This window comes from Moschus berezovskii, chromosome 6 (assembly GCF_049115385.1).
Source record: "Moschus berezovskii isolate FMDL1 chromosome 6, NW_MosBer_1.0, whole genome shotgun sequence".
Taxonomy (NCBI): domain Eukaryota; kingdom Metazoa; phylum Chordata; class Mammalia; order Artiodactyla; family Moschidae; genus Moschus; species Moschus berezovskii.
The window spans coordinates 64,207,756-64,230,196 of NC_142465.1; the positions used below are offsets into that span (position 1 = coordinate 64,207,756).

General features: G+C 38.3%; 1 protein-coding gene across 1 annotated transcript; it reads right to left on the minus strand.

The window, feature by feature from the left end:
• Nucleotides 1-927: 927 nt before the first annotated feature.
• LOC129536754 (olfactory receptor 9K2-like) lies at nucleotides 928-1,902 on the minus strand. Its single transcript, XM_055395840.2, has one exon. The coding sequence runs from the start codon at nucleotides 1,867-1,869 to the stop codon at nucleotides 928-930; it is 942 nt and encodes a 313-aa protein (XP_055251815.1). The 5' UTR covers nucleotides 1,870-1,902.
• Nucleotides 1,903-22,441: the final 20,539 nt, after the last annotated feature.

Consider the following 22,441-nt stretch of genomic DNA (forward strand, 5'->3'; position numbering starts at 1 on the left):
TTGGAAGGGCTACAAGAAGATTACTCTCCTTACCTGGCAAAGACTGAGCCATTAAAAAGTCATAGACTGTTCACTGGAATGTTCCCAAATTCCTCTTCCTTCTATAAAACTGTTCTTCTTCCCTTGGCATGCAGAGAGTTGCATGTGGCTCACCATGATTACATACCACAAATTGCAATTCTCTGCTGATCCCAAATAAACCCATCTTTGCTAGAGAAATTATTGACAGACTGCTTGTTTCAACACCATTTAATGTGCCAGAGAAACTAGTGATTAAATTGAGAAATAATTTACTTTAAAACTAAGATGGACATTCTTGTCAATGTTCAGTGATTGATTGTGTGTAAAATCTGTTGGTCACTCAGTTGTCTCTGATTCTTTGTAACCCCATGGACTATAGCCTGCCAGGTTCCTCTGTCCATGGAATTCTCCAGGCAAAAATACTAGAGTGGGTACTCACTCATTCTCTTGACATCTTCACGACCCAGAGATCAAACCTGGATCTCTTGCATTGTAGGCAGATTCTTTATGGTCTGAGTCACCAGGGGCTGTGTGTAAGGGAAGGACCAATTCCAAAGACTAACACCATGCAAAATAATTGCTTAACCACTGTAATAATATATTAAAATATTGTCCAGCACTATGCCATAAAAATAGAAATCAATTTTGTGAAATAAAATATTATTTGAGATTAGTCTGAAGATTCACCATGAAAAATGCTTCTGCAGTGTCCAGATAATCTCCAATATCCAGGACATTTAGGTTTGACAATGCTCACATAAAAAAAAAAAGTAATATTTAGAAAGGATACATTACCTTTAACAAGCTTTTGATAATATTTTTATGGTACTCAAGAGAATAACTCTTTAATGACCAGAGAGTACGAAATAAACAGACACTACATCATTAATGGAAGAGAAATAATAATCACAGAATAGTACTTTTCTTCTCCAAAAGTTTGTATAGTGCTTCATTGACATCTTTGTTTCTCAGAGAGTAAATCAGAGGATTCAACATGGGAGTGACTAGAGTGTAACACAAGGAGGCCACCTTACTGAGCTCAGGATATGTGTCAGGAGTGAGATACATAAAAAAGACAGCACCATACAGTACACTTACGACTCCCAGGTGGGAGCTGCAAGTGGAGAAGGCCTTCTTACGTCCCTCAGTGGAGGGTATCTTTAGAACTGTGGACACAATATACAAATAAGAAACAATAATAACTATGATTGTAGGGAAGACAATGAGGCCAGAGAAGGTGAAAGAAACCATTTTAAGGGTGAAGAGATCAGAACAAGATAGTCTCTGAAGGGGACGAATATCACAGTAAAAATGGTCAATGGTCCGAGAAGCACAAAAGGATAAAGCAAATGTCATGCTGGTATGAAGAACTGAGGTGATGCAGCCACAAAAATAGGAACCAGCCACCAACTGAACACAGAGACGTGTTGACATCTGGACAGTGTAGAGTAGTGGGTTGCAGATGGCAATAAAGCGGTCATAAGCCATGACTGCCAGGAGAAACCCCTCAGTCACAATGAAGAGGGCAAAGAGAAAGAACTGAGTTACACAGCCTGCATAGGAGATGGACTTGCTCTCAGACCAGAAGTTGATCATAGCCTTGGGTGCAATAACAGAAGAATAGAAGAGATCAATGAAGGAGAGGTTGCCTAAGAAGAAATACATTGGTGTGTTCAGCCGGGAATCAAACATTATAATGACCATCATGCCAATGTTCCCGAGAAGGATCATGGCATAGACAAGCAGAAATAGGAGGAAAAGGAGAATGTGGAGCTCTGGGCAGACCCTGAAGCCTACAAGAATGAAGTCAGTCACTTCTGAGTGGTTGCATGTTTCCTTGTCACTCATGGCAGAAACCTGCTGAGAGGTACAAGCAAAATAAACAAATGAACTCTTGGCTGTCATCCTAGCTACAAATAATCTCTTTCAGTATAGGAGTCACAAAGCTATTCTATAATCATTATTTATTTTAACCTTAAAAATTACTAATTCATACAATTGCTGGAATTAGATCTTTTCCTTATGAAACTTATACAGTGCCTTCAAACACAAATGCCTTTCATGTTTGCAAGTATCACTTCTATATATATTTCCCACTCATTATTTATTTTATTTGGAGGCTAATTACTTTACATTATTATATTGGTTTTGCCATACATTGACATGAATCTGCCCCGGGTGTACATGTGTTCCCCATCTTGAACCCCCTCCCACCTCCATCCCCACCCCACCTCTCTGGTCATCCCAGTACACCAGCCCCGAGCATCCTCTATCATGCATCGAACCTGGACTGGCGATTTGTTTCACATATGATAATATACATGTTTCAATGCCATTCTCCCAAATCATCCCACCCTTGCCCTCTCCCACAGAGTCCAAAAGACTGTTCTATACATCTGTGTCTCTTTTGCTGTCTCCTATAGAGGGTTATCATTATTGTCTTTCTAAATTCCATATATATGCATTAATATACTGTATTGGTGTTTTTCTTTCTGGCTTACTTCACTCTGTATAATAGGCTCCAGTTTCATCCACCTCATTAGAACTGATTCAAATGTATTCTTTTAAATTGCTGAGTAATACTCCATTGTGTATATGTACCACAGTTTTCTTATCCATTCATCTGCAGATGGACATCTAGGTTGCTTCCATGATTTATACAATAAATGCAATGTCATGAGACTGATTGTGAACATTTCAATAAATGACATTTCAATAAATGACATTTTGGAAGCAATTCTGGTATCTTAATTTGGTGATATTAAGGGCTTCAGTAGTCTCGTTTAGTAAAACTTGCTTGGCAAACTTAGATTACCAGCAGATACAAAGAAAATGACTGAATTTTAAGACTACTTAAAGGTTGCAATTACTTTTTGTGGGTAATGGAAACTTTGGATTCTGATGTAAGTTATATACTCACAAAGAATAAGTTGTGAACAACCAAACACAAAAATTATTATCACTTGCATACTAGAATTTCATGCATGAGTCTCAAATTCTTCAAATTTCAAATAAGCCTCAAATTCTTTTTCATAAATAAAATTTCCTCACATTTCCTCAGCTAACAGCTCATAGTGTTTAAGAAAGAGATTTATACTGTCTACATAGAATTACTTTAGAAATGGATACTGAACAAAAGATACATATGAAGAAATTGTTGATTGCATTCTTATTTACCCTGAATATAAATTTCACAGTCATCATTAGTTCATTTATAGACAGTTCAAATAAGATCACTCCTTGTCCTCAGGCCTTTATGTGCATGACTGTGCCTAGACGACAATAATAATGGCAAACATTATGTGGAATCTTTTATAGACCACTTTTCTAAATGCTTTCATAGTAGCTCATTTAATATATACAACAATAATATGAGGTGAGTGTTATTGTATTCTCTGGTTTACAGTAAGGAAAATGAAGTACCAAAAAATAAAATATGTTGAAAGCCACATACTAGGGTCAGAATTGAAGTCTGAAGCCCAGAAATCTGGCTCTTGAGTCCATGCTCTTAATCTGTAACCTGTTTCTTTAATAAAGAAATCTGAGAGAAGTATAATATTTTGCATGAGAAAAATATGGCTTTCAGTAAAATGGTATGATGTCATTTTGATATATTTTTGTTATACACCAGCTCCATCAAAAATTAAATATGCATATAATTATATCATAAATGGGCAAGATTTAAATAGATCATTCTTAGGATCTGAGGAATTATAAACTATTTAGACAGTGAAAGGAAACACAGTAATAGTTGTGAAATGTTTTTTTAAAAAGAATGTATCTTATTCATATTTCTTTAAATCTGCCTGGGAGCAAAGGACCAGATCATTTTAATTTTTGAGCAAGGTCCAGGAGTTGGTGATGGACCGGACAGCCCTGGCATACTGCAGTCCGTGGGGTCACAAAGAGTTGGACAGGACTGAGCAGCTAAACTGAACTGAAATTATTCTTAACAAACTCATTCTAATATTAATGTTTACAGCTAAAGACATTTATATCTGACAAAAGGAGAGTGTTTTTCCAAGAGCAGTAAATAGACAAATAGTTGGTGATTTATTGTCAAAACTCACATGTTTTAAAATTTACTTTGTATTTTTGTTATCTTACAGAAAAATAACAAAACTACAAAGTCTTAAAATACAAAGTCTTTGTATTTTTGTTATTTTTCTGTAATGATGTTGTTTTTAAATGCCATGTACTCAGTGAGTGATATAAACACATTGTATATTTCAGTTAATTAAAATTTATAAAAAAATTAAATAAAATAAAATTTACTCTTACCTTATATTGTTTTATAATTTGCGTATTCTGTAAAAAGAAGCCTCAGAATTCTGATGTTTTTGCCGTTTTATTGTTTTCATTCTAAAAAGAGTAAACAAATTTAATGTCTATGTTACAACGACAAATACTGAAAAAATCATTAGACCAAAATAAAATGAACTCTCTTCCTCTCAGAATTTCCAAATACATGTTCAATATCTCAGTTTCATATTCTTCCTATAGAGAAAATAGGCTTATTTTCCTTATTACACTATGTAATAAGGATATTTATTGGCTTATAAATTTCCTTTATGAGGAAATTTCCTTTAGTATTTGACACTGAAAAAATGTTATATCCTTTGTAGAAGAGAAAGAATTGAATTTTCCAGTGATGCTTGGATAACTCTGATATACTTCCAGTAACTATAATCTATAGTTATGCAAAGTAAACCTGAGAAATCAATCAGTAGGATAGTCTCTCTCCTGCATTCTCTAGTGCTTGAATGCTTTTAAGAAGGAAAATAGATTGTCTAAGATATCCAAGTAGAGGCCTTGAGTCATCTGGAATCTCTGATAACCTGCCAAAATAACAGCAGCAATTATTCATAACAGCTATGCTGTTGGCATAACAATATAAATTTTTCTAATAATTGCAGCATTGAGGCTTCCTTTACCTTCTGGGAAACAGTCCTCCTGGGAAAGAAAGAAGTATTAATTAGCTATTAAGATATCTAGACTCCAGAACCAAGGTCCCTGAGGAACAGGGACTTCAGACTTAAAAAGGAAAAGAAAGAAAATGGGGGTGGGGGGTGGAATCAACCTGAGTCTAACAGGAGTCAACATACATACAAGAGCTGTTATCTTGTGAGAATCCTTTGGGAGGGACCAAAAAGATCTTTTTAAAATCTTCAATCCAAAATAAGATATATGTGAGTCAGTGCTCTAAAACACAACTCCTTGCATCTAAAAATGAAGCTCTACTTATGATTTTTTCTCACATACTTTATTGAGAAATAATTAGTGTGAAATGAACTGTATTCATTGAGTATACATTTCTGTGAGTTTAGCCAGTTTTATACATCAGTGAAACCATCACTGTATCAAGATACAGATCATTTTCATCACCTCCAAAAGATGTATCTTACCCTTTATTAACCATGTTTCCTTCCAAATCCATTTTCAAATAACCAGTGATGTGATTTTCTTTTGGATATAAATATGTTTGCATACAGTATTTACCCTTTTATCTCAGGCTTTTTTTTACTGAATAAAATTATTTTGAGGTTTATTCATGTTGTAATATCTATAAGTAACTCATTCTTTTAATTGATGAGTATTCCATTTACATATGTACCAAATTTTGGTACTCTTAAATTGTTGGGCAGTTGAGGTGTTTTCAGTTATCAGATATTGTGAATAAAGCCAATATAAATAGTCACACATACTTATTTGATCCAGGGCCCACTTCCTTCCTCTCCTCTCTCAGCACAGCATGACTTTCTTATAGACAAGTGTAAGAAAAAATATACAGATTCCTCTTCCCCTCAGTACCAAACAAATGCTACCATATCAACTTGAGACTGCATGCATGCATGCTAAGTTGCTTCAATCACATCCGACTATGCAACCCAATGGACTGTAACCTGCCAGGTTTCTCTGTCCATGGGATTCTCCAGGCAAGGATATTGGAGTGGGTTGCTATGCCCTCCTCCAGGGGATTTTCCAAGCCAGGAATTGAACCTCATATCTCTTATTAAAATCTGCTACATTGACTGGTGGGTTTTTAACCACTAGTGCCACCTAGGAAGCCCATCACCTTGAGAGTAGTATGTTGCAAACATATCTTCTTCCCTGGGATATAAATGATGCAGAAGCTCTATTCAAAGCAAGAATGGCTAAAATATTTTGGAGACATCTTTCTTTACCAGCCTTCATTCATAGGGTAGAAGCTTGACCTCTGGCATAAGAAACTAGTTTCAGTGGCCCCTCTTCAAAGGATGGAGGTTCTATGCCAAGAGAGATAATACCATTAGGTTACTGACCTCACCCAGAAACCCGCTTCTAAAGCACAGGGGTCACTCTGAGAGTACTGAACCACAAACAGGCTTTGCCTAGAATGAAATGTGTACCCTTAACAGAGAGATCCAAGTGAACAGACTCTATTTAGAACAAAGTGTGGGAAAGTCTAAACACAAGTGAACTCTGAAACATAGTAATAATTTGGTGATAGCCAATGAAGAAGAGACCATTAGCTCCATGAGAGCAAAAAGTTAACTGTAGACCAACTACAAGTACACCAGAGAGAACTTGAGGAGACAAATAAGAAACGCACTCTTTGAGTTGGAACAAACATAAAAAACTATCCTTGCAAAGGATAGCCTTAAAGACTATCCTTGCAAAGGGGACCAAAAAGCTTTATTTTTGTGAAAGCTGATATTTCAAGATTTATTATTTTGTTAATATACTGTTTATTTAGGTAACACTGGCTTATATTATACAGGTTTCAAGAGTACATTATATTTCTACTTCTGTATATGCTGCACAGTGATCACCGCTGAAAATTTAGTTTCCATCACCATATAGTTGATCTCCTTTACCCATTTCACCCTCCACTCCCCCACCTCTTTCTCTCTGATAGTGACTATTCTGTTCTCTGTATCTACATGTTTGCTTTTGATTGGTTTGGTCTGCTTACTTATTTTGGCTTTCATTTGTTTGTTTTCCGTATTCCACATATGAGTAAGTCATATGGTATTTGTCTTTCTCTATTTAACTTATTTCACTTGGAATAATACCCTTGAAGTCCTCCTATGTTATCACTAATGGCAAGGTTTCATCTTTTTTTTAAGTTGAGAATGGTTCTATTCTATATATACGCCATTTCTTCTTTATCCATCCATCAGTGGACACTTAAGTTGTTTCTCTGTCTTGGTTAGTGTAAATAATGCTGTGATGAACACAGGGGTGCATATATCTTTTCAAATTAGTATTTTCATATCCTTTGGATAAATACCCAGAAGCAGAATAGCTAAATCATATGGTAGCTCTATTCTTAATATTTTGAGAAATCTCCATACTTTTTTCTGTCGTGGCTGAGCCAACTTATATTCTCATGAAGAACGTATAAGAGTTTCCTTTTCTCCACATCTCACCATCACTTCTTATTTTTTGTCTTTTTGGTAATAGCTGTTCTAACAGGCTTGAGGTGGCATCTCATTGTGGCTTTGATTTGCATTTCCCTAATTTGTGATGTTTAACATGCTTTCTTGTGCCGATTGGCCGTCTGTATGACTTCTATGGAAAAATGTATATTAAAATCCTTTACTCATGATTTTATTTCACTTATTTATTTTTGAAACACACACTGTTGTTTGTAAATGCAAAGAAATCAGTGATGGAAGCAGAGAAAATGTAAGCCTTTAAAGAGCTTACATTTTTAAAAAATTTAGTTTTCATTGGAGGATGATTACTTCACAATGTTGTGTTGGTTTCTGCTGTACAACAACATGAATCAGCTATAAGTATATGTGTATCCCCTCCTTCTGGAACCTCCCTCCCAACTCCCCATTCCAGCCTTCTCAGCACCCAGTTGGGTTCCCTATGCTATACAGCTGTTTCCAGCTGTTTTACCCATGGTGGTATACATATGTCAATGCTACTCTTTCAGTTTGACTCCCTCTCCTTCCCCTGATAGGTCCACAGTCATTCTCTAAGTCTCTGCCCATTTTGTAATCAATCTGTTTGTTTTTTGTTGTTGAATTTCACGCATTCTTTATATTGTCCCCTGAAAGGACAAATTTAATTCAATTAGACTGTAGAGCAAAATATGCCCCTGAATATTTTTTAAATGATATAACAAGAAGAATTACTAGAGGCAATTTGCCAAGTAGCAAAACTTATAGATGCACATCGATCAACAAATGATCATCTGTCAAATAATCTCTCAATCCTACATCAGTATAGTTCCATATGATACAAAACACTGTATATGTTATTCATATTACTAACACTAGATATCAAAAATGAGAAGATAAAAAAAAGATATAAAAAAGATAATGTGAAAAAGGAATTTGCATTTATTTACAAGTGTAAGGATTCTTACACCTGTGTCAATGCACGTGTATTATTAACTAAAGCACAATAGCAGAAGATATTAAGAAGAGGTGGCAAGAATACACATAAGAACTGTACAAAAAAGATCTTCACGACCAAGATAGTCACGAAAACATGATCACTGACCTAGAGCCAGACATCTTGGAATGTGAAGTCAAGTGGGCCTTAGAAAGCATCACTACGAACAAAGCTAGTGGAGGTGATGGAATTCCAGTTGAGCTATTTCAAATCCTGAAAGATGATGCTGTGAAAGTGCTACACTCAATATGCCAGTAAATTTGGAAAACTCAGCAGTGGCCACAGGACTGGAAAAGGTCAGTCTTCATTCCAATCCCAAAGAAAGGTAATGCCAAAGAATGCTCAAACTACCACACAATTGCACTCATCTCACACGCTAGTAAAGTCATGCTCAAAATCCTCCAAGCCAGGCTTCAGCAATATGTGAACCGTGAACTCCCATATGTTCAAGCAGGTTTCAGAAAAGGCAGAGGCACCAGAGATCAAATTGCCAACATCCGCTGGATCATGGAGAAAGTAAGGGAGTTCCAGAAAAACATCTATTTCTGCTTCATTGACTATGCCAAAGCCTTTGACTGTGTGGATCACAATAAACTGTGGAAAATTCTGAAACAGATGGGAATACCAGACCACCTGACCTGCCTCTTGAGAAACCTGTATGCAGGTCAGGAAGCAACAGTCAGAACTGTACATGGAACAACAGACTGGTTCCAAATAGGAAAAGGAGTGTGTCAAGGCTGTATATTGTCACCTTGCTTATTTAACTTATATGCAGAGTACATCTTGAGGAATGCTGGGCTGGAAGAAGCACAAGCTGAAATCAAGATTGCTGGGAGAAATATCAATAACCTCAGATATGCAGATGACACCACCCTTATGGCAGAAAGTGAAGAGGAACTCAAAAGCCTCTTGATGAAAGTGAAAGAGGAGAGTGAAAAGGTTGGCTTGAAGCTCAACATTCAGAAAACAAAGATCATGGCATCTGGTCCCATCACTTCATGGGAAATAGATGGAAAAACAGTGGAAACAGTGTCGGACTTTATTTTTTGGGGCTCCAAAATCATTGCAGATGCTGATTGCAGCCATGAAATTAAAAGACGCCTTCTCCTTGGAAGGAAAGTTATGAGCAACCTTGATAGTATATTAAAAAGCAGAGACATTACTTTGTCAACCAAGGTCCGTCTAGTCAAGGTTATGGTTTTTCCCATGGTCATGTATGGATGTGAGAGTTGGACTGTGAAGAAAGCTGATCGCCGAAGAATCGATGCTTTTGAACTGTGGTGTTGGAGAAGACTCTTGAGAGTCCCTTGTACCACAAGGAGATCCAACCAGTCCATTCTAAAGGAGATCAATCCTGGGTGTTCATTGGAAGGACTGATGCTAAAGCTGAAACTGCAATACTTTGACCACCTCATGCGACGAGTTGACTCACTGGAAAAGACTCTGATGCTGGGAAAGGTTGGGGGCGGGAGGAGAAGGGGACGACCGAGAATGAGACGGCTGGATGGCGTCACCGACTCTGTGGACATGAGTTTGAGTGAACTCCGGGAGTTGGTGATGGACAGGGAGGCCTGGCGTGCTGTGATTCATGGGGTCGTGGAGAGTCAGACACGACTGAGCGACTGAACTGAACTGAACTGAACAATATGAATGCTTTATGACAATTCTGTAGTCAGTATAATTGCTTCATGCCAGCCCAACTTATGCAGCTAATCAATAAATTATTATAGACTTTTAAGAATCGATGCTTTTGAACTGTGGTGTTGGAGAAGACTCTTGAGAGTCCCTTGGACTGCAAGGAGATCCAACCAGTCCATTCTAAAGGAGATCAATCCTGGATGTTCATTGGAGGGACTGATGCTAAAGCTGAAACTGCAATACTTTGGCCACCTCATGCGATGAGTTGACTCACTGGAAAAGACTCTGATGCTGGGAAAGATTGGGGGCGGGAGGAGAAGGGGACGACAGAGAATGAGATGGCTGGATGGCATCACCGACTCTGTGGACATGAGTTTGAGTGTACTCCGGGAGTTGGTGATGGACAGGGAGGCCTGGCGTGCTGTGATTCATGGGGTCGCGGAGAGTCAGACACGACTGAGCGACTGAACTGAACTGAACTGAAAGACATGCAGTATTATAGTCATAGTCATAATACAGTATTAGAAACATTGTTCCATTTTTTAAAACCCACCTACCTATGATGGTAATATCCAGTTTCTCTAATTACAAGAGAGACAGATACACATACCATGCATTCATACTCAATTGACTCCTTGCAACCACGTGGACTGTAGCCCCACATGTCCCTCTGTCCATGGGATTTTCCAGCCAAGGATACTGGAGTGGGTTGCCATTTCCTCCTCCAGAGGGTCTTCTCAACTCAGGGCTTCCACCTGGGAAGCCCACATATACTGTGGGGGTGGTTTAGTTGCTAAGTCGTGTCCGACTCTTGTGACCAAACGGACTGTAGCCTGCCAGGCTCCTCTGTCCTTAGGATTTTCCAGGCTACAATACAAGAATGTGTTGCCATTTCCTTCTCTAGGGAATTGTTCTGACCCAGGATTCGAACCTGAGTCTCCTGCATTACATGCAGATTCTTTACCAACTGAGCTACAAGGGAAGCTCCATAGTGTAATTCATTATGAATGTCATTCATAATGTTTTGGGTAGGCAAAAAAGTTCATTCCGGTTTTCCATACCAGTGTACAGAAAAACCAGAATGAACTTTTTAGCAAACTTAATAATAGAAGGGTTCATGCTATAAAAGAAGTCAAAAGCAGTCTTAAATTATTGGAGTCCTTTTGTCCAATTGCCTAATGTCACTCACTTGTCTCTGGCATTGCTTCATCTGCATCCTCTTCCTTGTTATCTGGCACTGATTCAGAACCACTCATCTCTGTCAAATCTTCTGTTAATTCCCTTGTTGTGGTATTTAGCAGTTCTTGAATTTTTCCAGCTTCCATATCTTGAAACAGAATATCCACTTCACCACTTGCCCTATCCTCAATATCCTTCATGATTTTCTTGATTGGCTCTGCTGTAAATCATATGAAGTAATGTACAGCATCTGGAAACAGTTTCTCCAGCAGGAATTTACTATTTCAGGTCTGATGGCTTTCACAGCTTTTTCTATAACAATGAGGCCATCTTCAGTGGTATAATCCTTTCAGACTTTCAGGATGTTCTCTCTGTCAGATTTCTCTTCCATATCATTGACAATATTTTCTGTAGAGTATCACGTGTAATGAGCCTTAAAGATCAATATGCCTCGTGATCTAGGGGCTGAAATTGAGATATTGTGTTAAGGGCACAAGTAGACACTTTTGGTACTTAATTCATGGAGTTCTGGGAGGCCAGGGACACTGTCCAATTAAAAAAAAGGTTAAGGCATACCTGAACAGTACTTCTTGCTTTAGTACCAAAGCATCCATGGAACCAATGCAGAAAAGAAAAGGGTACTTCTCTAGTTCTTCTTGCTGTACAACCTGAAGGCTTACAGCTGAAGTTTACATTTTCCCTTTAAATCTTGGGGATTAGTAGTTTTATAGGTAATAAATCTGAATGCATTAGCACAGAACAGTAAGGTGAGCCTATCTGTTCCTGCCTTAAATTTTGTTTCTCACTTCTGTTCCTCACTAATAAATATCCTTTGTGATTTTTCCCCCAGAATAGGGTACTTTTATCTGCATTAAAAACTGGTTCAGGCAGGTATCCTCTCTCTTCAATGATTTCCTTGGCATTTGGAAATCCTCTGCTGCTTCTTAATCAACAGAAGCTGCTTCTCCTATTATCTTGACACTTTTTAAGCCAAACCTCTTTCTAAAATTATGAAACCATCCTTTGCTATCATCAGATTCATCAGTTTTCAATCCTTCACCTTCCTTTTGCTTAAAGTTGTAATATAATGACTTTACTTTTTCTCAAATCGTATTAGAATGTATAGATATGTCTTTCTCCTGGCAATCCTGCACCCAGTAAAAAAATACATTTTTAATATGAGATAAGATATTTCACAAAAATGCAAAGTTTAATGCCTACTGGTATAGCTACAGCAAGCTACAGCTTCACGAATTTCTTTTTTATAAAATAATAATCCTTACACTGGATTCATTCATCTTAAAATGGCAAGCAGCTATAGCTACAGACCTCAGTCTTCAGTAGGTACCTAGCAATTCAGCTTTTGCTTGTAAGGTCATGACTATTCTCTGCTTCTTAGGAGCACTTCCAGCATTACTAGTAGCATTTCATAGGAGTCTAATGGTGTTAATTTTCAAGGTATTGCACTAAACATGATGAAAATCATACAAGATGTGGGACATATCACTTTTTATTGTGGTACCCAGTTTATTGGAGAGATTAGCAACTCACATGGAGATGATTAGTATCATGTAGTGTTTTAAGTGGATACTCACAGTACTCGAGCTCACCACAACAGCAACAGGAGGTAGCACAAAATTATGACAGTAGTGCAGTATGCACTACAGTCAATTTCCTGTACTTAATGTTTAATACTATATTATTAGGTTTTTTACATTTCTCTCAACTTGGAATTGTACCAGGCAGGTATGATCTATAAGGATTTTTGTTCATTAGCTTTGGTAAATTTTAACATCTTGTGATAAGTTTGTGTCTGTTTTGTGTTAATAAAGACTTGTCTGTGAATGTCCAGGAATCTCCAGCGGAGACGTGGTTCGACAGTGGCCTTCTGCATGCACTGAATACAACAGTGTATGCAAAAGACCTTTTGAAGGAGGTCACCATTATCTTCACTGCTACTGCTGCTGCTGCTAAGTCACTTCAGTCGTGTCCGACTCTGTGTGACCCCATAGACGGAAGCCCACCAGGCTCCCCCATCCCTGGGATTCTCCAGGCAAGAACACTGGAGTGGGTTGCCATTTCCTTCTCCAATGTGTGAAAGTGAAAAGTGAAAGTGAAGTCGCTCAGTCGTGTCCGACCCTTAGCGACCCCACGGACTGCAGCCTACCAGGCTCCTCCATCCATGGGATTTTCTAGGCAAGAGTACTGGAGTGGCTTGCCATTGCCTTCTCCGATTATCTTCACTACCTCTGTCATTGTTTGGTCGCAGACCAAACAACAGGGAGGGAACACAGCCCTGCCAATCAACAGAAACTTGGATTAAAGATTTATTGAGCATGGCACCGCCCGTCAGAACAAGATCCAGTTGCCCCCACAGTCAGTCTCTCCCACGAGGAAGCTTTCCATAAGCCTCCTATCCTTATCCATCAGAGGAAAGACAGAATGAAAACGACAATCACAAAACACTAATCAAACTGATCACATGGACCACAGCCTTGTCTAATTCAGTGAAACTATGACCAATGCCCTGTAAGCCCACCCAAGACAGACAGGTCATAGTGGAGAGTACTGACAAAACGTGGTCCAGTGGAAAAGGGAATGACAAACCACTTCGGTATTCTTGCCTTGAGAACACCATGAACAACATGAAAAGGCAAAAAGATAGGACACTGAAAGATTAACTGCCCAGGTGGGCAGATGCCCAATATGCTACTAGAGAAGAGTGGAGAAATAACTCCAGAAAGAATGAAGAGACGGAGCCAAAGTGAAAAAAATGCCCAGTTGTGACTGGTGATGGAAGTAAAGTCCAATGATATAAAGAACAATATTGCATAGGAACCTGGAATGTTAGGTCCATGAATCAAAGTAAATTGGAAATGGTCAAACAGGAGATGGCAAGATTGAATATTGAAATTTTAGGAATCAGTGAACTAAAATGGACTGGAATGGGTGAATTTAGTTCAGATGACCATTATATCTATTATTGTTGGCAAAAATCCCTTATAAGAAATGGAGTAGCCCTCATAGTCAACCAAAAATTCTGAAACGCAGTACTTGGGTGCAGTCTCAAAAACAAAAGAATGATCACTGTTTGTTTCCAAGGGAAACCATTCAATGTCACAGTAATCCAAGTCTGTGCCCCAACCACTAATGCCAAAGAAGCTGAGTTGAACGGTTCTATGAAGACAAGATCTTCTAGAACTAAAACCAAAAAAAAAAAAAAGAAGTCCTTTTCATCATAGGAGGCTGGAATGCAAAAGTAGGAAGTCAAGAGATACCTGGAGTAAAGGCAAGTTTGGCCTTGGAGTACAAAATGAAGCAGGACAAAAGCTAACAGAGTTTTGCCAAGAGAACGCACTGGTCATAGCAAACACCCTCTTCCAACAACACAAGAGAAGATTCTACACATGGACATCACCAGATGGTCAATACCAAAATTGGATTGATTATATTCTTTGCAGCCGAAGATGGAGAAGCTCCATACAGTCGCAAAAAAAAATCACCAAAGATGACGGTGGCTCAAATCATGAACTCCTTATTTCAAAATTCAAACTTAAATTGAAGAAAGTAGGGAAAACCACTAGACCATTCATGTATGACCTAAATCAAATCCCTTATGATTATACAGTTAAAGTGACAAATAGATTCAAGGGATTAGATCTAATAGAGTGCCTGAAGAACTATGGTTGGAGGTTCGTGACATTATCCAGGAGGCAGTAATAAAGACCATCCCCCCAAATAAGAAAGCAAAATGGTTGTCTGAGGAGGCCTTACAAATAGCTGAGAAGAGAAGAGAAGCAAAATGCAAAGGAGAAAAAGAAAGATAAGCGTCTGAATGCAGAGTTCCAGAGAATAGCAAGGAGACATAATAAGAAAGCTTTCCTCAGTGATCAATGTAAAGTACAGTAGGACAATAGAATGGGAAAGACTAGAGATCTCTTCAAGAAAATTAGAGATAACAAGGCAACATTTCATGCAAAGATGGGCATAATAAAGGACAGAAATTATATGGACCTAACAGAAGCAGAAAATATTAAGAGGAGGTAGCAAGAATACACAGAACTATACAAAAAAGATCTTGATGACCAAGATAACCTGGTGTGATCATTCACCTTGAGCCAGACATCCTGGAGTGTGTAGTCAAGTGGCCCTCAGGAAGCATCACTATGAACAAAGCTGGTGGAGGTGATGGAATTCCAGTTGAGCTGTTTCAAATCCTAAACGATGATGCTGTGAAAGTGCTACACTCAATATGCCAGCAAATTTGGAAAACTCAGCAGTGGCCACAGGACTGGAAAAAGTCAGTTTTCATTCCAATCTCACTGAAAGGCAATGCTAAAGAATATTCAAACCACCACACAATTGCACCCATCTCACACACCAGCAAAGTAATGCTCAAAATTCTCCAAGCCAGGCTTCAGCAGTACATGAACTGAGAACTTCCAGATGTTCAAGCTGAATGTATAAAAGGCAGAGGAACCAGAGAACAAATTGCCAGCATCCACTGGATCATGGAAAAAACAATAGAGTTCCAGAAAAATATCTACTTCTCCTTTTTTGATTATGCCAAAACCTTTGACTGTTTCACTGTGTGGATCACAACAAACTGTGGAAAATTCTTCAAGAGATGGAAAACTTCCTGAGAAATCTATGCAGGTCAAGAAGCAACATTTAGAAATGGACATGGAACTATAGACTGGTATAGACTGGTTCCAAATCAGGAAAGGAGTACATCAAGGAAGTGAGAGGGTAATAGGTAGGAAGGCCAGGGGTCTCCAAGCTGAGCAAATAGCCTGCAAGTGCCAGACATTTTTATATCTCTTAAGTGGCAGGAGGAAACAAACTAGCCATATTTTTTTCTTATCTATACAAATTTAAAAGGAAGTTTCTCTTAAAATACTGTGTTGCCATAATGACACTTGGTTTCACCTGAAGTTCAGCTCAGTTCAGTTCAGTCACTCAGTCGTGTCCGACTCTTTGCGACCCCATGAATCACAGCACGCCAGGCCTCCCTGTCCATCACCAACTCCCGGGTTTCACTCAAACTCATGTCCACAGAGTCGGTGATGCCATCCAGCCATCTCATTCTCGGTCGTCCCTGTCTCCTCCTGCCCCCAATCACTCCCAGCATCAGAGTCTTTTCCAGTGAGTCAACTCGACGCATGAGGTGGCCAAAGTATTGGAGTTTCAGCTTTAGCATCAGTCCTTCCAATGAACAACCAGGATTGATCTCCTTTAAAATGGACTGATTGGATCTTCTTGCAGTCCAAGGGACTCTCAAGAGTCTTCTCCAACACCATAGTTCAAAAGCATCAATTCTTTGGTGATCAGCTTTCTTCACAGTCCAACTCTCACATCCATACATGACCACGGGAAAAACCATAGCCTTGATTAGACGGACCGTTGTTGACCTTTCTGCTTTTTAATATGCTATCTAGGTTGGTCATAACTTTCCTTCCAAGGAGTAAGCGTCTTTTAATTTCATGGCTGCAATCAGCATCTGCAGTGATTTTGGAGCCCCCCAAAAAATAGAGTCTGACACTGTTTCCACTGTTTCCCCATCTATTTCCCATGAAGTGATGGGACCAGATGCCATGATCTTAGTTTTCTGAATGTTGAGCTTCAAGCCAACCTTTTCACTCTCCTCTTTCACTTTCATCAAGAGGCTTTTGAGTTCCTCTTCACTTTCTGCCATAAGGGTGGTGTCATCTGCATATCTGAGGTTATTGATATTTCTCCCGGCAATCTTGATTCCAGCTGTTCTTCTTCCAGCCCAGCGTTCCTCCTGATGTACTCTGCATATAAGTTAAATAAGCAGGGTGACAATATACAACATTGACGTACTCCTTTTCCTATTTGGAACCAGTCTGTTGTTCTATGTCCAGTTCTAACTGTTGCTTCCTGACCGGAAAAAGTTAACTATTCTCAAATCTTGAGTTACCAATGCATTTTTCTTATGGAAATGTTTGTCTTAAGCTCTGTTAATGTACCACGCATTTGCCTCAGACTCCATCTTCAAGTCGGTTCTGCCAAATGGCTCAGAACCTACTTGACAAACCAGTATGTTATACTCAGATATTGTTCCCCTAATCTATGTAAAACAAAACTATTTGTATGGTAATCTGCCCTTCTACAAGATTCAAGTTAATCATTTTATGGCCCAGGATGAATCGTCTGGTGTCAAAATTATCCCAAAATTCACCTTATGGGTGAGGGGCCTGGTGCCATTCTGAGCCTTAAGACGTTCCTTTCTTTCATTAACAGACTGCTAGTGACTATATAACATCAGCTGAAGACTAGCAGGGGGGTACTCTTTCTGCCCTCTTCTGATGTCTATGTCAGAAGCTTTTTCTATCTCCTTTATACATTAATAAAACTTTATTACACAAAAGTTCTGAGCGATCAAGCCTCATCTCTGGCCCCGGATTGAATTCTTCTCCTCCAGAGACCAAGATCCCAGTGTCTGTCTCATTCCGCAACAACCTTTCAGAAGGCTGTATATTGTCACCCTGCTTATTTAACTTATATGCAGAGTACATCATGGGAAATGCCGGGCTGGGTGAAGCACAAGCTGGAATCAAGATTGCTGGGGAAAATATCAATAACCTCATATATGTAGATGACACCACCCTTATGGCAGAAAGCAAAGAACTAAAGCACCTCTTGATGAAAGTGAAAGAGAGTGAAGAAGTTGGCTTAAAACTCAAGATTCAAAAAACGAAGATCATGGCACCTGGTCACATCACTTCACGGCAAATAGATGGGGAAACAATGGAAACAGTGACAGACTTTATTTTGGGGGGCTCCAAAATCACTGCAGATGGTGATTGCAGCCATGAAATTAAAAGATGCTTGCTCCTTGGAAGAAAAGCTATGTCCAACCTAGACAGCATATAAGAAAGCAGAGAAATTACTTTGCCAACAGAGGTCCATCTAGTCAAAGCTACGGTTTTTCCAGTAGTCATGTATGGATGTGAGAGTTGGACTATAAAGAAAACTGAGGGCTAAAGAATTGATGCTTTTGAACTGCGGTGTTGGAGAAGACTCGTGAGAGTCCTTTGGACAGGAAGGATATCCAACCAGTCCATCCTAAAGGAAATCAGTTCTGAATATTCATTGGAAGGACTGATGCTGAAGCTGAAGAACTGACTCATTGGAAAAGACCCTGATGCTGGGAAAGATTAAAGGCAGGAGGAGAAGAGGATGACAGAGGATGAGATAATTGGATGGTATCCCCGACTCAATGGACATGAGTTTGAGCAAGCTCTGGGAGTTGGTGATGGACAGGGAAGCCTCGCACACAGCAGTCCATGGGGTTGCAAAGAGTTGGACATGACTGAGGGACTGAACTGAACTGATGTTAATAAGTGACAAAATAGAGCAGTATAACATACATTTTATACATCCATGACATACCTTACATTTTCTTAATTTTTTCAGTATTTCTAAGCTACATAGTTCATCTGCGATTTTTTTCAAATTGTTGCAAATATTTTAAAAAATTATAATACATTTATTGAAAGCAGTTTGTGTATAAGTGGACCTGCACAGTGCAGATCATTGTTGTTCAAGAATCAACACTATAGTCATATGCTATAGTACTGGATTTAGGGCTTAAGCATTTGAGTTTTGAAAAACATAATTCGGTTCATACCACTTTTCATTCCTTTTCTTATCTATTGTATTAGCTAAGACTTACTGTTGGATGTTGAAAAGGTTTTGTAGTGGGGACTTCCTAGCCTTGTTCCTAATTCTAGCAAGAAAGTTATTGCTTTCTCACCATAGGTATGATCTTAGCTCTAGATTTTTGATAGATGTTACTTTTCAAGTTAAGGAAATTCTCCTCTGTTCCTAGCCTGCTAAGAGCTCCTTTATTTTTATGTGTTGTACCATCACCACACGTATTATTCAGGTTCAAAATGATGAGACACACCTTCTTTGCTGCATCCTTCTCATACTAATCAGTTACTGTGTTCTTGGTATTATATTTTTAAATAAGCCTTTTTAAAATTACATTGGCAAGCCCCATCAATAACATAAACTGATAAAGCAGTATCCCTGACTCCAACCTTACATCCTTCAAATATATTTTCCATATAGCCCTAAGAAGACTTTCCTTGATTAACAACACCTACTCTCAGGCACCCCACCTTACAATCCCCATATTTATTCTTTGTGTGCATTCAGTTCAGTTCAGTCGCTCAGTCATGTCCAACTCTTAAAATAAAATTTCTGGATTTCAATTACATGTCCAATGATTTGATTCCAAGATTAAATTGTAAGTTCTCTAAAGAATAAGGTTATTTATACTTTAGCCTACTACAAGATCAGATGATGTTAGAGATTAAATAAAAATAATAGAACAAATGAAGATACAGAGGCATAGTAAGAAAATTTTGAATCATATTCTATTTTGATGACTGCCTGGCTTTATCCTTTTATTAAATATTCCTTAAATATTAATATAGGAAAAATTATGAAGTTTCATTTAAGGAAATGATTGCTCAAAAATTTTATATATATATATTTTTATTTTTATTTTTTTATCATTTCAAATATTTTATTTTATTTTTTTTAAATGGGAAAAAAATTTATCTTATTTAATATAACTAATTTTTAATAGCAGATCAAGATAATGCATTTACAGCTTAAATGACTGGCAAAGTATCATTAGCCCTTACATACAAAGAATGTTTATATATCAACAACAAAGCAATTATTCAATAGAAAAAAGCCAAAGGTCATGAATAGGTAATAGGAAAATTACATATATATATACATATATATATATATATATATATATACGTATCTATCTTAGATAGGAAACAATGCTCAACCTCGCGAGTCATACAAATGCAAATTAAATACCATTTACAGTTTTTTTTTTTAAGCCTGAGCATCTGAATCTTTATTTATTTATTTATTTTAATGAGGCTTTTAATTAATGTTTGACAGAGCTGATTCAAGTTGAACAGACTAAATTTCTTTAAATAAACTTACTTATACTCCAGAGTCCTTTAAAAACTTAATAGCATTTATACATTGAAGGTATTTGATTTTCTTGTAACTAGCACTTCAAATGCAACAAGCATTTGAAGCAACAAGCATTTGACCCAACAAGTAAAACTTTCTACAGTTCATAACTTTTATAAATAAAATAAATTAAATGTACAGTGAATAAGTTCTCTGAAATATTTCAATATTTCTGCAGGTTTAGTAACATCGTAAAATACATTTCAACTAAAATTCACAAATCTAAAAACCTGTTAGGCATTTTTAGGCGTTTTAAGTTGGAAATGAAGGCCAATGTTACATCGTAATATGCCAATTACAAATAGTACTTCAAATAGCAAATACTACAGTTTGTCCCAAACTTTAAAAACTATTCATGAACTCAACACTGAACTATTGATGGCTATGAGAATTGTTTCCTAGCCTTTTTGAAAATTTCAACCCATCTACGTTTAAGGTAATTATTGATAAGTACGATCCCGTAGCCATTTTCTTTATTGCTTTGGGTTCAAGTTTATACACTCTTTCTGTGTTTCCTGTCTATAGAAGATCCTTTAGCATTTGTTGGAGAGCTGGTTTGGTGATGCTGTATTCCCTCAGCTTTTGCTTGTCTGTAAAGCTTTTGATTTCTCCTTCATATTTGAATGAGATCCTTGCTGGGTATAGTAATCTGGGCTGTAGGGTATTTTCTTTCATCACTTTAAGTATGTCTTGCCACTCCCTTCTGGCCTGAAGAGTTTCTGTTGAAAGATCGGCTGTTATCCTTATGGGAATCCCCTTATGTGTTATTTGCTGCTTTTCCCTTGCTGCTTTTAATATTTGTTCTTTGTGTTTGATCTTTGTTAATTTGATTAATATGTGTCTTGGAGTATTTCGCCTTGGGTTTATCCTGTTGGGGACTCTCTGGGTTTCTTGGACTTGGGTGATTATTTCTTTCCCTATTTTAGGGAAGTTTTCAACTATTATCTCCTCAAGTATTCTTTCACGGTCTTTCTTTTTATCTTCTTCTTCTGGGACTCCTATGATTCGAATGTTGGAGCATTTAACATTGTCCCAGAGGTCTCTAATATTGTCCTCATTTCTTTTAATTCGTTTTTCTTTTTTCCTCTCTATTTCATTTATTTCTACAATTCTATCTTCTAGTTCGCTTATCCTGTCTACTGCCTCTGTTATTCTACAGTTTGTTCCCTCCAGAGTGTTTCTGATCTCATCTATTGCATTATTCATTGTATATTGACTCTTTTTTATTTCTTCTAAGTCCTTATTAAATCTTTCTTCCATCTTCTCAATCCTTTTCTCCAGGTTATTTATCTGTAACTCCATTTTGCTTTCAAGATTTTGAATCATTTTCACCATCAAAATTTGAAATTCTTTATCAGGTAAATTCCCTATATCTTCTTCTTTTGTTTGTGTTGGTGGGCAATTATCTTGTTCCTTTACTTGCTGGGTATTTCTCTGCCTCTTCATCTTGCTTATATTGCTTTGCTTGGGGTGGCCTTTCCCTCTTCTTGCAGTTTGTGGAGTTCTCTTTATTATGTAGTTTCTTCGCTGTGTGTGGGGTTGGACGGGTGACTTGTCCGGGTTCCCTGGTTAGGGAAGCATGTGTCGGTGTTCTGGTGGGTGGAGCTGGATTTCTTCTCTCTCCTTTCGAAGACAATGGGCTGCTTTTCTGGGAGCCTGATGTCCTCTGCCAGTATTCAGAAGTTGTTTTGTGGACTTTACTCCGCGTTCAAATGTTCTTTTGATGAATTTATGGGGGAGAAAGTGGTCTCGCCGTCTTATCCCTCCGCCATCTTGTTCCTTCCTCCCCAGAACACTGGATTCTTATATTCCACTTGGTCGTGGAGTATCTCTTCCCAGCTGCTCCAGCAAGGTGCAACCGCTGTACCTTACCTTGGACGAGGGGTATCTCCTCAAGGCCGCCCCTCTTGCTTTGAATGTGGATCAGCTCCTCTCAGCCCTCCGGTGCCCAAGCAGCCACCGCCTCCTGGACGTGGTACAGCTCCTCTCGGCCACCACCCTAACCCTGGGCGCTGTATAGCTCCTCTCAGCCACGATTCTGCACGTGGTCGGTTGCGCCGGAGCCAGGCGTCTCTCGCGTCTGAAAAATTTTATATATTTTTATCTCCCACTTTGGTTTTTTATATTAGGACCCAGGAGCAAGCAGGTCCTCAGAGCACTCCCCTATGCCTGACATACT